This window comes from Cryptomeria japonica, chromosome 7 (assembly GCF_030272615.1).
Source record: "Cryptomeria japonica chromosome 7, Sugi_1.0, whole genome shotgun sequence".
In the NCBI taxonomy this organism is placed as follows: domain Eukaryota; kingdom Viridiplantae; phylum Streptophyta; class Pinopsida; order Cupressales; family Cupressaceae; genus Cryptomeria; species Cryptomeria japonica.
Window position 1 is genome coordinate 16,832,717 of NC_081411.1, and position 17,419 is coordinate 16,850,135.

At 36.2% G+C, this 17,419-nt stretch overlaps 1 protein-coding gene across 2 annotated transcripts; it reads left to right on the forward strand.

Annotated features, from left to right (window-relative positions):
- Positions 1 to 5,995: 5,995 nt before the first annotated feature.
- On the forward strand, positions 5,996 to 10,922 carry LOC131053767 (GDP-mannose 3,5-epimerase 1). 2 transcript variants are annotated; one of them, XM_057988409.2, is made up of 7 exons: positions 5,996 to 6,142; positions 7,514 to 7,967; positions 8,554 to 8,647; positions 9,573 to 9,702; positions 9,793 to 9,925; positions 10,045 to 10,252; positions 10,371 to 10,922. In XM_057988409.2, the coding sequence occupies exons 2-7, from the start codon at positions 7,552 to 7,554 to the stop codon at positions 10,524 to 10,526; spliced, it is 1,137 nt and encodes a 378-aa protein (XP_057844392.2). In that variant the 5' UTR covers positions 5,996 to 6,142; positions 7,514 to 7,551; the 3' UTR covers positions 10,527 to 10,922. The 2 variants fall into 2 exon arrangements, with proteins under 2 accessions (XP_057844392.2, XP_057844393.2); XM_057988410.2 differs by having other exon boundaries at positions 6,106 to 6,435.
- Positions 10,923 to 17,419: the final 6,497 nt, after the last annotated feature.

A 17,419-nucleotide genomic window follows, 5' to 3' on the forward strand; every position in this document is an offset into this window, starting at 1 on the left:
TAGGACAGTAAGAAAACAATTTTGACACAAAATTTCAATTTCAACAATTTTTGAATGATTAGGAGCCCTAAACCAAGCAATCACAAGACCAACTTTGACTGTAATTTTGAAAGTGTTATAATTAATAAAATCAGCCAAAATTCTGGATTTTAGTAGGAAAATACAGTAAGATCTCGCTCCCGAAATTTCGGAAAAAATGTTGGGGACGATGGCGCTCAGAGTGCACACGGTCCTTGCAACTTTTTTCCAAATTTTCAGGGATGAAAGATATTGTGATTTTATTGCGGAATCCAAAGTTACAGCTGATTTGGAGATGTTTTGATCAGTCAAATTGTCGGACAAAGGTTGAATCAAGAGGGTTTCAAAAATTAGGGTTTTGACACTTAACCACTTAATTTTCAAAATTAAAGCACAGATATGAATTGATAATTTGTAATAGAAGGGCAGATCAAGCATTAACAATTAAATATTTCACAAGTTCAATTTTCAAAAAAAGAAAATTTAGGGTTTTTATGCAATCACCTCTAAAATTTTGCAAAAGATCAAACATGGAAATGTAATCAAGGAATCAATTTTCAGATCTAATCATGAATAATCAGAAAGGATGCTCACGTCGGGTTCACCAAAATGTAAAGTGGAAAATCGCAATCGAACCCTAGTTGCCCTCCCCTCTTCCAACTCCAAGGAGAGAGAAGGGAGGTTGCTAGGGTTGATGGTTTTCACTTGGGAGAGACTTTACATTCAAAAGAGGGGTTGAAACCCACAAGATCCAATCCCACACAATGAGAGATTGGATGCTAAATGTGTTTCAAGGGTTAAGAAAGCAAGGCTACCCTCTTTTGTAAAGAATGTGCATAGAGGAATTAAGCTAGGAATGCATAGAAAGTGACAAAGATTCGCTTTATAAACTGAGATAGGGATATAGGATGAAGCTGCGGACCTGGAATTAGCAGTAAAATGTCGATACGGCGCTGTCCTGCAAATTTGAGCAAAAGTTGTCCGGACGATGGCGCCCGGTGCCACGGTCCTCCGAAAAATCCGCGAAATGAAGGGGGATCTGTTCGTCTCTGCACAAGGATTCCAGATCTTCAATTTCAGCCGCGTACCTGCAACCTACACACAGAAAAGCGAAGACGATTGGGGGGTTAGGGATTAGGGGTTTGCCTTTAGGTCAAACCCCAGTTTTGGAATTAACCAAGAAATGAGCAAGTGCTGTAAATGTAAATGTCTGTAATGTAAAACAAGTACTAATACCTTGTTGTAAGGATGTTTGTATCCTTATATGCGAAGGTATAGATGTTGTATGTTGTATGTTGTATGTAGTAAGTGATCTCCTCTTCAATGGTTGAATCCTTGACTTGAATGCAACACTTGGCCTTGAATGGAGACTTAGAAGGAATGCTTGAATGCTTGAGTATAGTTTCCACGCTTGTACACATATCCTCTTCATGCCAAATGAGAGAGAAAAATGTAGTTTATATACTTGTCAATTAGGGCTGATAGACTGATTTTCCCGACCTTAGGCCGACCAGGAAAGTTAATTTTCCAATTTGCAAACAAAAAGACCCGAAGTCCAAAAGAGACCGGGCCCAAAATAGGACCCAGGGACCAGGGCGCTGGGCGCCATGGTCCTGGGGGACTAGGGCGCTGGGCGCCCTGGTCCTGAAGGACTAGGGCGCTGGGCGCTCTGGTCCCACCTCCTGGGACAGCAGGGTGCAAGGAGGTTCAGGCCAGGGTGCTTGAAAAATGCAGTTTTTGGTGTCGTGAGCAAGTTTCGGGGTCTCCATTCAGGTTGCGTGTTGCGTCGCCATCGTGAAGACCGAAATGCAGTCGAAATTGCAAGTGTCGCAATTTTAGGACGCTACACCAAGTAAGGTGTCAAAGAGCTTCTTACAATTCTTCATCCTTTCTCAATGCAGTTTCTTAGCTCCTTTCCATTCCATAGAAGCACCTCTGGACTTATCCTCATGGTTTTCAATCATGTTGAAGTCTCCTCCAATAATCCAAGGAATGTCAGGACGAGAGGCAATCCAATCCCATAGTTCAGTCCTCTCTCTATAATCATTGGCTGCATAAATTGAGTAAACACCTATGACATAATTATTCAAGTTGAATGAAGCCCAAACCGCTCTATTGCATGGAGAGTGTCCCTGACTAATAATGTGATCTTTCCACTTAGGGTTGATGAGTATCCCAACTCCCGCTCTCCCTTTATCATGATCCGAGTAGATCTTAATAGAGTCTCTCCAAATGAAATCAAGATTGACCTCCAAAGTAAATTTAGTTGCCTTCAATTCTTGTAGCATCACAAAATCTGAATTTCTATGTTGGTTAAGAAACCTCCTAATAATATGCTTCTTGTCTGGAGACTCCAGACCTCTAATGTTCCATGAAATGCACTTCATCATATCTAGGAGATTTGTTGTAACTCTTTGGCAGTCTTAAAAATGTTGAAGCATTTGGGGAGATCTTTTTTCTCTTTTGCTTTCCTTCTATTGGAAGATCCTATATTTTTGGACCCTATTGGTCTACCTCTCCTTTGTCTGGGTTTATGATTAGTGTTCTCACTATCAACCATCTCATCACCTTCTTCAACAAAGTCTTCATCATATTGGGAGTCATCCCCACAATCTGAATCCTTGTTGGGATCAGGTTGACTGGGGTCACCTCATCCCAAGTACAGGGTTCGTATGTGTTTAAACTATCACTATTGCCTATGACATCAAAACCATCTGTTGATGACTCACTAAGGTTGGGGTCACCTCTATTAGGGTCAGCAACAATGACCTCTATAACGCAGTTATTTGCAATCTCAACAAACTTCTTAGGGAGAAGGGCTATAGATGACTCAGTAGTGAATTTTGTAAGAGGAGGGGCTCCCTCAGCCAATCCAGGGTCACTAGACAAAGAGATCTCATAAGCTAAATCCATATCTGGAGAGTCCCTACGAGCAACATGCTTGATGAGTGCCCCACTAGAGCTCCCTCCCTTACCTAATTCACTATTGTTTTTGTCTCTTCCTTCAAAATTCTTAACCAAAGACTTGAGAAGGGAAGAATTTGCATTCGTACTTGAGAATCTCCTCTCGGGGGACATCTCCCGTGCATCATCTTCCATAGGAGAAGCATAATTGTTCGCCCCAACATTTTTATCTTTACTATGCTCATTGCTATTGGGGTTAGCTACTCTAATTTTTTCGAGCGCCAACTGCTGAGCATTTTTCCTCCTCCTCTTTCTAAGGTTTTTGCCAACCATTTGAAAACCCACTTGTTGATCTTTATCCATATGTTTTAGGGCTTCTGCAATTGCAGAGTGGGGTGGGGGAGCTTCATTGAATTTCCCAAAGTTTGATTTTTATCAAACTCGGGAAGCATTTTATAAGCTCCACTCATAGCATTTTTTACATTTTTACTTAAGGAGTCAAGTTTATCCATGAGAGGTGCAGAGGCTGATAAGGGTAAATGATTCTTGGAGGCAAACGAGGAGTCGTGAGCACCCTTTTGGGGTTTCTCCACACCATTTTTTTGATTGATAATGGGACAATTCTTCTGAATATGCCCCTCTTTTATGCAAAGGAAGCAAGCATTGACTCCTCCTAGAATTTCGATAGGGCAAGAGACAATGTCATCCCCTAATTTAATATTGAGAAATTTAGGAACATCTAAACCAAGGTTAATCGAAACAAGAACCCTAGCATCTAAATGCAGTATAAGGGAGGCCGAATTATCCATACTAATGGTTTTCCCAATTGGCTCAATCAGTTGGGGTATGAATCTCCACATCAGCGGAGGGACATTTTTAACCAGAAGCCACCTAGGGCATGATAGTGCCAAGATTTCTTCATTAATGACTTCGAGAGACCATCCTAGGGCACACAATGCGCACCTACCAACAATCCAATATTGCTTATTAATAACTTCAGATTGGGCCTTATGATCTTTGAAAAAAATAACAAATAATCCTTTTCGAATTAATCTACATAAGGAAACATGAAACCCTAGTTTAATATTCCACACATTTCTAAACCAATCATCAAGGAATTTTCGGGCCGAACATTTATCAACGTTAACAACAATGAAAAAAATAACATCTTTTAATCTAGTCTTTTCAAGAGCAATCTCATTACACATTGAATCATGAGGAGTGACAGCAAGGGAGCCCAAGGAAAAACTAGGGGCCTTACCTTTCCCACCGGAGTCGCCATTATCACCTATTGCCAAGGGTTCAATAGAGACAAACTTAGCAACTTCTGCGATAGTGGGAAGTAGTTGAGCAACAACCTCCTTGAAGGATTTATTCATGCCTTTGGTTTTCGCATTATCCATCGCCTCCGTTTTGTCAAGAATTTATGGTTCTCCTCCATAATTGTTCTCCATGAAGTCGCATTAATCTTTGCACGCGCCTGCACAAAGAAGGACAGACAAGCAACAAGGCAAGGAAGAAGGGAAATAAATGAAGCTCAAAGAATAAAACAAATAAGAAGAAAAACAAACCCGTGTGGAGGAGGACTGGCACCTCCTCCATAGTTGAGGGGTCGACCTCTCAAAACGAAACCTTCGGCCCCATCACGTCAGCGTTGCAGAGCATCTTCTAGATCAAGTCAATATAATTTCTTTTTTTGATAAATTATATATTTTTATATATTTATTATTACATAAATTATAACCTAACTAATGCAAACCCAAAATCTTAAAAATGCAATATATTCTATTTTTGTCTTATCTTCAACTATTAAATGAAATTAGACTTTTTTTGGTGCACTCTATATTTTCTATAAAATATATGTTAATTCACATAGATCTTAAGAAGATAATCACATACTTGCAAGAAAACTCAATTTTAAAAAGATAATTCATATACCTCTAAAAGAACACATTTTTTATAAGATTATTCAACTGCAACCAAAAAAAATTCTTATTTTTAAAAGATAATTCACATACCTCCAAAAAGAACCCATTTATAATAAGATAACTAACCTACCTCCCCCCAAAAATCAAATCTTTCATATATATATATATATATTTTGATAAATTATATATTTTTATTTATTTATCATTACAAAAATATAACCTAACTAATGCACATGCAATGTATTATATTTTTGTCTTATCTTCAACTATTAAATAAAATTAGACTTTTTTAGTGCACTCTATATTTTCTATAAAATATATGTTAATTCACATAGATCTTAAGAAGATAATCACATACTTGCAAGAAAACTCAAAATTTAAAAGATAATTCATATACTTCTAAAAGAACCCATTTTTTATAAGATTTTTCAACTACAACCTAAAAAACTTTTCCTATTTTAAAAAAAATAATTCACATACCTCCAATTTTTTTTCCTATTTTTAAAAAAAAATTCACATACCTCAAAAAAGAACCCATTTTTCATGACATCCCCCAAAAAAGAACCCATTTTCCATGACATCCTCAAAAAAAAAAAAAAATCAAAATTTTCGTATGTAGTTTATATACCTTGAAAATGACCTTTTTTGAAAATAAAATGTTTTATTTATTTTTTAATAAAAATACCTATCCCTAGGGCTCCTATTGATACACCAACGATCCCTAGAATATTCTAATACCAAATTCCTTTTAGAATGTAACTAGAATTCTAGTCAGAACACAAGAGATACATAACTTGTACACGTGGCCTCCAATTTCTTGGACATAATTACAAGGAAATGTATGTTATTAATTGTAATTTTGTTGCACTGGCAATAGCCATAGCCTATCATTGTCTTGTCATAGCATTCGCATCCAAGTGTTTGATGTGGGCCTGGCTGCTTCAAATCCACACAAAATAGCTACCTAGACAAAAACTGATTAAAAAAATCAAAATAAAAACTAAATTGAACTCCAATCCAGGGTTTTAAATTGATCACCTATTAATGACATCAGATTTTTACAATCTATTATGTTTATCCCCTCAATTTTTCTAATCAAAATTAAGCTCCTATTGCATGTTTAATCCCAAATCTAAGTTTAATTGTTTTTAATATTTATTTAATATTATTTGCCCATTAAATCTATGCTGGCCACCAATGAGATCAAAATGGAGAGGCCTATATTATGGGATGTGCAATGAGCAGAATATGTGACTTCTTCAACAGGCATTGAGGATTCTTCTTCATTCAAGGTCTGTATCTTGGATTGTGGTCTCTGCACTTCTGTAGATTTTTCATTCAGCACAGTGCTAATGCTTGAATTCAACCGTTGGTTAAGACTACATGCTCACAAGAAATCATTGCATGGTTCTGGGTATTATGGTTTGGGCTTCTTTTGGGTCTGTTCAAAGGGAGCTTATGCATGAGTCTCTGCATATTTTCTCCCTTTCCTTTGTGAGGATGAGATTTCCTTGACTGATAGCATGTTATTGTAGATATAAGTTACCGAGTCGTGATTCTCTACGTTTTTAACTTGGATTCGGAGGTGGGTTTAAGGTTTAACTAATTTTCTTCAGTTCATTCCATATTACTCTTAGACCCAAATGCGTTTTACTTGTATTCAGAGGTGGGTTTTTGAGTAATTTTTGGTAGCTCAGTGCCAGTTAGCTAAATTCATTTTTCATTTCTGTTTCTTCGTCTTTCTGTTTTGTATTGTGATCTCTTTGCTTTCTCTTAGTAGTGAGTTTCGTTGAATTAAGCTGCTTGGTGTAGGGTTTCGTTTAAACTAAAGCTGATTTGGGCTTTACTTGCCTGTTTTTTAGCATTTCTTATCTGTTCCTTCTATTGGTGACATGCATCGGAGTATTTTGACTGTAGGGATGGGTTTCGGAGTTTTTCCTTCCTCGTATGATTGGAATTTCAGTACTGTGCAGAAAATGATGACTAGTGTTATAAGTACAAACATCTGTTAAAAACAATAAAAATTTCTTATTTAAATCTTGGTTGTAGAGGTAAATTTCTCTGAATTATAGCAGTTTCAAGTAACCTTTGATAATTGGGTCCTAAGCAAAAATGGTTACAGTCCTGGTTTCAAGGGCGAGTTTTTGTAAATTTGGTAAATGGCTACCCAGGATTGGGTTTCTCTGTCAATGACATATTTAACTTATGCTTGTCACTTTTAGCATCTTCTCTTGTCATTGAAACCGATGAGTAACAATTGGTACTTTATAATCACAGGGGTGTTTTTCAGCTCGTTTCGCTTTGGGTAAGTTCTATAGTGGGTTCTTTCTTGCCCACCTGGCTCAATGAATTTATAGATCCTGGAGACTTACTGTTAGGGTATACCTACCTTAGGTTTTGCCCTAGTATCCGCATAGAGCTGATTTTGAGTACTTTTGTCTCGAATACTTGGGTGCTCTGTATCCTGTTGATCAATTTTGGTCTCTGTGGTACTCTACTATATCTGATTTATTTATCTTTGAAATAATTCTACATCATTTCCTCCTCATTTAGCTGGATGGATATGTTTCTGTCACATTCTCACTTGATCTGTCTTTAGAACTATTATAAGTCCACTTTAATAGAGTGATGTCTTACTCTAGCTATCCTTTCTGTTATTGCAGAGTTGTTCTGCATCTGCTTTATCTCGTCGACCAATATCATGGGCAGCGCTGGAACTGATGGAGTGGCTTATGGGGCGTACACCTACAAAGATCTGGAGAGAGAGTTGTACTGGCCTGATGAAAAGTTGAAGATTTCTATCACCGGAGCAGGAGGGTTCATTGCATCCCATATTGCCAGGAGGTTGAAGACTGAGGGTCACTACATTATAGCCTCTGACTGGAAGAGGAATGAGCACATGAGCGAGGATATGTTCTGCGATGAATTCCATCTGGTGGATCTCAGAGTTATGGATAATTGTTTGGCTGTTACGAAGGGTGTTGATCATGTTTTCAACTTAGCTGCTGATATGGGCGGCATGGGATTTATTCAGTCCAATCACTCTGTTATCATGTACAACAACACCATGATCAGCTTTAACATGCTTGAAGCTGCTCGAATCAATGGTGTGAAGAGGTAAGGTCTTGGTTTTCTTTGGAAATTGTTCTATTTCAATATGGACTGTTCTGTCTGTCTGAATTTGATGGGACGCCTTTATTGAAACAATCTACTAAGGGGCTGCAAGGATAACCATACTTTCTTATGGCTAAATCTGCCTTATTCTACACCCAGCTTCACCCCTTTTACTCATCAAGACCTAGCATTACACTGGAGTGGAACCCTAGCAGGCTTTACAACAGCCAAACTGAGTCAATTGACTTTGTTTGTTCTTTTCTTCTTGCTATTGTTGTTTTACGTTTTCTGTTCTCTCATTTCTTTGCTATTGTTGTTACTCTATCATGAAGTGAAATGTAACCATTGTACAAGAAATTAGTAAACAGCTTTAGACTGGGTAAAATCAAAAGCGTTAGAATTTGAATAATCTTATTTGTATGATTTTGTGTGAATTTGAGGGTGCATTTATCTTCAACTAAGGCTGATCTCTGAGCTGTGTGAAGTTGTGGGTACAATTATCTTTGATTAATGCTGATCTCTGAAGTTGAAATCTTCCAAAATTATTCAAATTTTAAACTCTCTTTGATAAGATTGGACTGTTTTGCAGGTTTTTCTATGCTTCAAGTGCATGCATCTACCCAGAGTTTAAGCAATTGGAGACAAACGTGAGCTTGAAGGAGTCTGATGCTTGGCCAGCTGAGGTATGTAGTCTATTGCAATTTGTTACATGCGAGTAATATTGATTGAAGTTGTGCCATGCAAAATTTTGGACCAGAAGTCCAAGGCTTTCGGACTGGAATCTGTATAGAGAATGCATTACAAGGTTTTAGAACTGGAATATATGTAGAGAACAAGGTAGAATTGATGACAGGCATAGATGCTCAGTGGTTTTTGACTGTGTCTTTACTCCTTACTCATTTGTCAATCTAAATAGTGAATGTTAGTGAGCCACTGCAGCAAGGCAGGTCCTGATTTTAATTTATTGTTTTTTAACAAGAAATCAGGGTCTTCACTGTTTTTTTTCTATCGCTGGGTGAAAATATTGAGGATGGCGCCTCCCTCCCTCACTATAGTAATTCTTGTCCTACATGGTAACGGAACTCTTCACAAGACATTAGGCTGCCCAATCAAGGAAGGTCAACAACTCCATTTTCAGCAAATGATTAATAGTAGCGAGCCATCTCAACAGGACAGGACTGTGCCCAATTTTATATTTTTTACCCCTACTTTGAACAGTGCATCAAGACCTCTATGGTTTGTTTATTATTAGATGAAATTATTGGGGAGTGCTCCTCCTCCCCATGCAATAATAGTAATTCTTATTGTTGAAAGTAGCCAACTCATTACACCTCCGTCGGACAGGAGAATCAAGGAAGTTCAGCAACTTGATTTTCTGCAAGGCTACATTATACCGAATTTTGAACTCACAGACAACAAGGCCTCTGGAATCAGGAACAGTGATGTAATCTCGTAGGAACTGATTTTCTAATTAGTGTCCTATATTGGCTAGATGTATCAGGCTTTCTGAATAGTGATTCCTTGATGCACTAGTTTTAATATAATTTGTAATTTATAGCTGAATTCGTGTGAAGCTGTTTACTAACTGTTGGATCTGTTGGTTTCTAGCCTCAAGATGCCTATGGCTTGGAAAAGCTTGCCACTGAAGAATTATGCAAACACTACACCAAGGACTTTGGTATTGAATGTAGGATTGGGCGTTTCCACAACATTTATGGTCCCTTTGGCACATGGAAGGGTGAGTTATGGAAGTGACTAACTTTGATGGTTGTGTTAACTATGATGGATTGTGGAATAATGCTCTTTATCGTGGTTACCTTGCTAACAGGTGGACGTGAGAAAGCACCTGCTGCTTTTTGCAGGAAGACACTAACATCCACTCATACATTTGAGATGTGGGGTGATGGCAAGCAAACACGGTCATTTACATTCATTGATGAATGTGTTGAGGGTGTATTGAGGTACCTGAGTCATCCTTCTTTCAACACGAGTATTGGACCCATTGTTCTGAATTTGTGATATCAGACATTTCCTTTGTTCTAAATGATTGTGAAATCTTTCTTGGTGGCATATTTTCCAGGTTGACAAAATCAGACTTCAGAGAGCCGGTGAATATTGGTAGTGATGAAATGGTTAGCATGAATGAGATGGCTGATATGGTTCTTAGTTTTGAGGACAAAGCATTACCAATTCATCACATTCCTGGTCCAGAGGGAGTGCGTGGTCGGAATTCTGACAATACATTGATAAAGGAAAAGCTGGGATGGGCTCCAACTATGAGACTGAAGGTAAAGTTATAGATTAATCAAGCAAATAAATTTTTAGATTGGTTTGATATGCAACAAAGCAACTTGCGGGTATAAACTATTAGAAAATGCAGTTAATGCTTGCTATTTGTATTGACAGGATGGCCTTAGGATCACATACTTCTGGATCAAGGAACAAATTGAGAAGGAAACGGCTCAGGGCATTGATCTTTCCATCTATGAATCTTCTAAGGTGGTTGGTACTCAAGCCCCTGTTCAACTTGGTTCCCTTCGTGCTGCTGATGGCAAGGAGTGACAGAACCTTGATATTGAGAAAAATAAGTAACCTGCTATTTATTATATAAGCAGTAATGGAAGGGCATAGACGGTGGAGGAAGAAGCAGAAGTTTGAGTTGGTATTCACCTAATTATATGGAGGTGGTCAGGCTTAGAAGCAACTGTACTACTTTTCTTTCTTGTTCAAATAAGTAAGCACACTTTGGTGTGATGGTGATGACCACATAGTTCCTCTAATGTTGAAGATGACAATAAGCGTTGATTTGATGACTTTGACATGCAATCAATCATGCTTGGCTTAACTAGAAAATAATCTCTTGAGATGTCAAATATTATTCTGAGAATATTTGCATTGTAGCGCCCATGCTTCCATTCAAAGTTTTCATTTATAATATAAGGCTATTTTACATTTTAACAGTTCTGTTGCTGTTGTTTTGATATATGCTTGGTTGCCTACTTGTCTAGCATATCTGTAGCTGAGCTGAAAGTGGTGTCATCTGTTTTGATGAGTATATTTTTAAGTAGGTGTATGGAATCAGTGGCATATTGCTCACATAATAGAGTCGTTGAGGGAATTAATTTAAATTGTAATTCTCATTATATGATCCATAACAACTTTTGCTTCACTAAATTTGTAAGGTCAAAACAAAGTTCTATTTGTATGCTTCGATAATTTGTTCTAGTACATTTTCAAGATTATAACACTTAGCACACGGGTATTATGCAACTTTTATTCTTCTCCTTCTCATCATGCAAAACAATTACAAATTATCGATTTTGTCAAAGTACATGCTGTCAACTAGAATGGAGATCTCGTGCCATTTATCTTTGTGATTGATCATGGAAGGCAGTGGCAGTCGATTAAACTGAAGATTATTCTTCTCCTACTCAAGCTGTAAAACAATTACTAATTATCAATTTGTCAAAGTACATGCAGTCAACTAGAATGGAGCTCTAGTGCCATTTATCTTTGTGATTCATCATGGAAGGCAGTGGCAGTCAACTGGACTGAAGATTTAGTGTTGTTATTTGTGGGATTGATCATGAATGGCAATTGCAGTCAACAAGAATGGAGATTTAGTGTTGGTAAAACCCTTTTGGGCAATAACAAGTCAATTTTTCAGTTTTCCCGGTTAAAGCTCGGAATAAAATAAGCATTTAATACTGGTCACCATTTTTATGTGATTTTTATTTAGCCATATCAACTACACCTTTTCTATGAAACATTTTAGCCAACAAAATGTCTAGAGTTGGCTGAAATAATGCTATATTCCAAACATGCTGAAGCTTTCTTGCCTTGGAAAGTTTTCTATTCTACCTTTTATTTGAGTGACCTGATCTGATCATAAGTGGAGATTATAAGATTGGAGCAAACTAGTATGGTACATGCTGGAGCTTTCTTGCACTGGAAAGTTTTCTTGTTTATGTCACATTTCAGTGACCTAAGCTTTATCGTAAGTGAAGGTTTTAAGATTGTAGCAAAAAAATGTGCTATACTTTCGTTTGTTTCACATGAAGTAATCTATTGGTTGCTTCCACGTTGAATGGGGTTTCAATCCAAAGATCTAAAATATGTGGTTTGAGTTTTATTTCCATCTGCAATGTAGAGGGCTGTGCATTAACAAGGCTTCACCATATTCTACCATTGGAAATACTATTACCTGCTGCCCTCCATGAAACTAAACACAGTAATAAACCAAATCAAAAGGAAGTAAACAACATTTCCTACTACCGGGCCTCATGAACCATTCCACATTAATAAACCAAATTAAAAGGAAACAAAAGATGCCTCAGACCCCATATGTATGACTGTTGTGGTCAGATTTGTGCCACTAGGTGGTCTATGATACAAATAGTCTACTGGTTAACATCAACAATAACTTTGGACACAGACATGATCAGATTTGCATCACATAGGTATAGTCTACTGGTTAACATTAATAATAATTTTGGACATATCCAATCGAACATGCCCATCTAATATCTAAAAGGATGTTTTAGATGCAAATCTGCCAATTGGTGCTCGTTCATAAATAGATGATGTTTTCTGAAAAGAAAGATAACCAAAATTTTGTGTGAATTTCCTGTTGAAAGTTAATGTGTGGTTGCATATAACTTGATGTTTAGAACTTCAGATAAGTAAGTTGAGAAGCTTATCTGGCTTTGAGGGTAACTGATTCCCTGAAAATTTTTGGAGAGTGAGATTTTACCGAAATGGCTTTGAAGGCTTGATTGCATTTACTGATATTTTGTGAGCTTGCTTTGATATGTGATCTTAGAGATGATAATACTTGAGTTGAAACTGTTGTCAGATAAGTCAGAAGCCCCTCTCCAATGATGAATGGTGGAAAACAATCTTTGGAGATTGTAGATGGATAAACAAAGTTTGAAGCAGTCGACTTCTTACATACGATGTTTCCAATAGAAGTCTAAAGAATGCCACCATCAACAAAAGCTTTGTGATGTAGAGAAGCCCTGCAAGACCCCTGTTGCTTGGTTGTGGGTTGGCACCCATCCAAATCATGAAGAGACATAATAAAACACTTGGTGGGTTTATGACAACGTGTAATCTTAGTTGGTACATTTTTCTGAGTCAGATTGTGTGGTGGGGGGCAGTAAAACATGGGACACAGGCTCAATTCCTTTGTCATAAATTTGGAGTACAATCATTTTGGTACGTAGTCCGTGATACTTAAGGAGGACCGCCAAGATTATGGTACAGGTATAATTCTCATAAATGTATAGTCCAAATAATTGTTAAAAATATTATTCACCTGTTTTTATAAAAGCAGTTAAAAATACTGTTCACCTGATAGTTAAGAAACAGTTATTCGTTTGAATTAAAGTTTACAGCGACAAGGGGTCTCATCCTGGAGTTGGTTGTTTGAAAAGAAATCTCAAATTCTAGTCAACATCTTCATGAAGTTCTTTGAAAACTATTGTAATTTTCCTGCAATTTTGGAGAAACTTTTAGAGTTTTTCTGCAATGTTGGTTTGCTAAATTATCTTTTGTAATAAGACATTTGTTATTAACATTCTTATTTGCAGTTTTTTTTGGAGTGCCTTTTTTTTAAATATATTTTTATTCAGTTTTGTTCAGTAAAAATACAAAAATAAAAAATGAGTTATTATGAGAATTTTTATTGACACTTAAAAGGGGTAAAAATTTATTCAAATGCAAAAGAAATACAAAGCACATGCATTAAAAGAAATACAAAGCGCAATCCCCAACTCCATTCCATTCTCGAGATGATCCATTAGTGTTGATTTATAAGACTATCAAATGGAAGACCAAGAGTCACAACTTAGAATTCCATATTGGGCTCCCTTTGAACTTGGTTCTCCATGATGAGAAGTTGACACTTTAATTAAATATTTCAAAATGTATGATATGTTGGATGTCTTTGTTTTGTGACAATTTTTAATTTAGTATGATATTTGGTTTTCACACGAGGAATGTGAGACACGTAATATATTAAAATTTAATTTTGGTTAGCATGTTATTTATCTTATTTGATATAACGCCTTATTAAATTAACCATTAAGATTTATTTTCCCATTTTAACAATCTATAAATGTAGGGGTTTCTTTCTCTACAAAGGAATCTTAATGTTTGTTAGTCAACATTTGTCTTTGCTTATGTTTCTTAATGACTTACTGGCAAGTTTTTTCATGGGAAAAAAGGTAACAATTAATAAAATTCTAGACCATTTTGAGGGATGACCTCCAAAAATAAAAATAAGATGATATGCATTCAATACAATAACTTATGATGGTTTGGGAGAGCCTCTCTTCCTTATATATAAGCATAAATATGTTAGGGCATACCCCTTAACCTCAATTAGTTAGCTTGAAAAAATAACTAAAACTAATAAATCAAAATATTAAAGTTAATCATGCCAAAAGTGCTTAATCATATTGCACTTAGTAAGATAGAATACAAAAGGCTCACCTTAAAGGTATCCTCCATCTTGTTTTTTTTGTGATGCCTATCTACTCATGACCTTGAAGAAAAGGTTAAGCTAGATTTAGTTGCAATCATTACATTTAGATTAAAGAGACTATTTAATGTCGCAGAGGAGATCTAATTGATCTATTATTTTGGCATATTATATAATTCTCACCTTAAAGGGTATCCTCCATCTTGATTTTTTTGTGATGCCTATCTACTCATGACCTTGAAGAAAAGTTTAAGCTAGATTTAGTTGCAATCATTACATTTAGATTAAAGAGATGATTTAATGTCATAGAGGAGATCTAATTGATCTATTATTTTGGCATATTATATAATTTTATTTTATTTTTGTTCACCCTTTGTCTCCTACCCCTTTTCTTTATAATTTAAATATTAGGTGGCAACCAACCTTCTTAGGAGATTGTTCACCGTGGATTTCCCTTCAAACACTTTATCCACATTACATAAAAAGGGGGGAAATTCACTAGATCCAACCCCTTGGGAAAGGGATTGGATACTAAATGAATTGATAATGGTGTGAAATGACGAGCTAACCCCTCTTTTAGAATGGAAAATGGTTGAATAATGTGTTGTGAGACTAAGTGTAAAAGTAGTAAAGAATTGATTATAACTCGAGATAGAAGCGTGGGATGAAGCCGTGCACTTGGATCTGGCTATAATATGTCGAGACGAAGGTACCCTGCAAATTTGAGGAAAAGTTGTCGGGACTGTGCTGAAAGTGCACACGGTCCTCCGAAAAATTTGCGAAATAAAAATGGTTTTTCTGCCTCTGTAAATAGAGTCGAAATCTGCAAACACAACTGCGCACCTGCAACCTACACACAAAAAAGAGAGGAAAAGGGGTTGGGATTGGGGGTGAAAGGAAATACAAGAGCAAAGAAAGAAAAACAAAATCCAAGTAAGTTTATTGATGAAGTAAATGTTACCAAGAGAAATGTATAAACCTTGGAGCAATCACCCAATGTGTGAAGAAGGAGGCACAAGAACTTTTGAAAGGGGAAAAGCAAAGAAAAACCCCTTGTGATATTATGAATGAGGCAATGCCTAAAATGAGAGAGAGAGAGAGAGAGAGAGAGAGAGAGAGAGAGAGAGAGAGAGAGCTCTTTACAATATTGTCATTAAGAAGAAATGAGAGAGGAGACATCTCTTAAATAGAGACGAGGAGAGGAGTTACAAAGTAACTCCCAAATCTATGAATGCCACCATTCATAAAATGTGTGTGCCATGTGTCCACATCCTCTTATGGAGGAAATCTAATATTCCTTAATAAAGGAAAATAAAAGAAATGACTTGTCCTCACACATGTACTATAGGACAAATTACATGTAGGAATTCCAAAGGAATATCCTAAACTAAATACAAATAAACCTAAGCCAAGTAAAGATTAAATATTCTAACACCCCCCCTTAAGCTTTACTTGGGGAGTTTACATCAAACCCTTCAATGGGTTGCAATCCAAGATTTTTACAATGAAATTGGAACTTTTCTTTACAAAGTGGCTTGGTCAAAATATCTGCAACTTGGTCTTCTCCCTTGCAATAGAGGAGTGAAACTTGCTTGTCTTCAATTTGTTCTCTAATAAAGTGGTGTTGGAGAGCAATGTGTTTTGTCCTTGCATGGAAAACTGGATTTTTAGCCAAGGCAATGACACTTTGGTTGTCACAATACAATGGAGTTGGTTTGTGTTGAGGTAGACCCAAATCTTCAAGTAGTCTTCTAAGCCACAAGACTTCTTTGGAAGCATTAGTGCATCCTTTGTACTCAGCTTTAGTGGATCCAAGAGAGGTAGATTGTTGTTTTTTACTATTCCAAGAAATTGCTCTTGAACCAACAAAAAAACAATAACCACAAGCAGATTTTCCATCATTGGGATCTCCACCTAGATCGGAATCAGTAAAAACGTTTAAAGTAAAATCATAATTTGCATCATAAAACAGACCTACATTAATAGTTCCTTTAATATATCTTAAAATTCTTTTAGCAACTTTAAAGTGTGTTTGTTGAGGTTTAGACATGAATCTTGAAACCAAACCAACACTATAAGCAATATCCGGCCTAGTAAGAGTTAAATAATTCAAACTTCCAACTAATTGTCTATACAAAGTAGGATCAACAAGAAGAGTTTGCATATCAAGCATTAACTTAGTTTCTAATTCAATAGGAATTGAAACATGGTGAGCATCATTCATGTTAAACTTATCTATGAGATCTTGAGCATATTTACTTTGAGATAAGAAAATTCCTTTAGAGGTTTGCCAAATTTGCATTCCTAAGAAATAATGTAAAAGACCTAAATCAATCATTTGAAATTTTTGATTAAGTTGAAACTTAATATCAGAAATCAAAGTATTGGAACTTGAAGTAAGAATAAAATCATCTAGGTACAAGATAATAATGATAATATCATCATCACTATGTTTAATATACAAGTTAGGATCATTTTTACTTCTAATAAAGCCTTGAGAAAGAAAGAATGCATTAATCTTTGAATACCACTCCCTAGGAGATTGCTTTAATCCATAAATTGATTTCTTTAATTTACAAACTAAGTGTGTATTACCTTCTTTAATAAAACCAGGAGGTTGAGACATATAAATTTCCTCATGTAAATCACCATTAATAAAAACACTTTTAACATCCATTTGGTGAATAGGCCAATTCATTCTAGAAGCCAAAGAAAGCATAAGTTTAATTGTAGGCATTTTAGCAACAGGAGCAAAAATTTCAGTATAATCTAAGCTTTCAATTTGAGAAAAACCTCTAGCAACTAATCTAGCTTTAAATTTACTAACTTGATTATTAACATTCAATTTAGTTTTATAAAGCCACTTGCAAGAAACAAGATTTTTACCATGAGGCAAGGGAACTAAATCCCAAGTTTGGTTAGAAATTAAAGTATCATATTCTTCCTTCATTGCTTTTCGCCAATGTGGTTA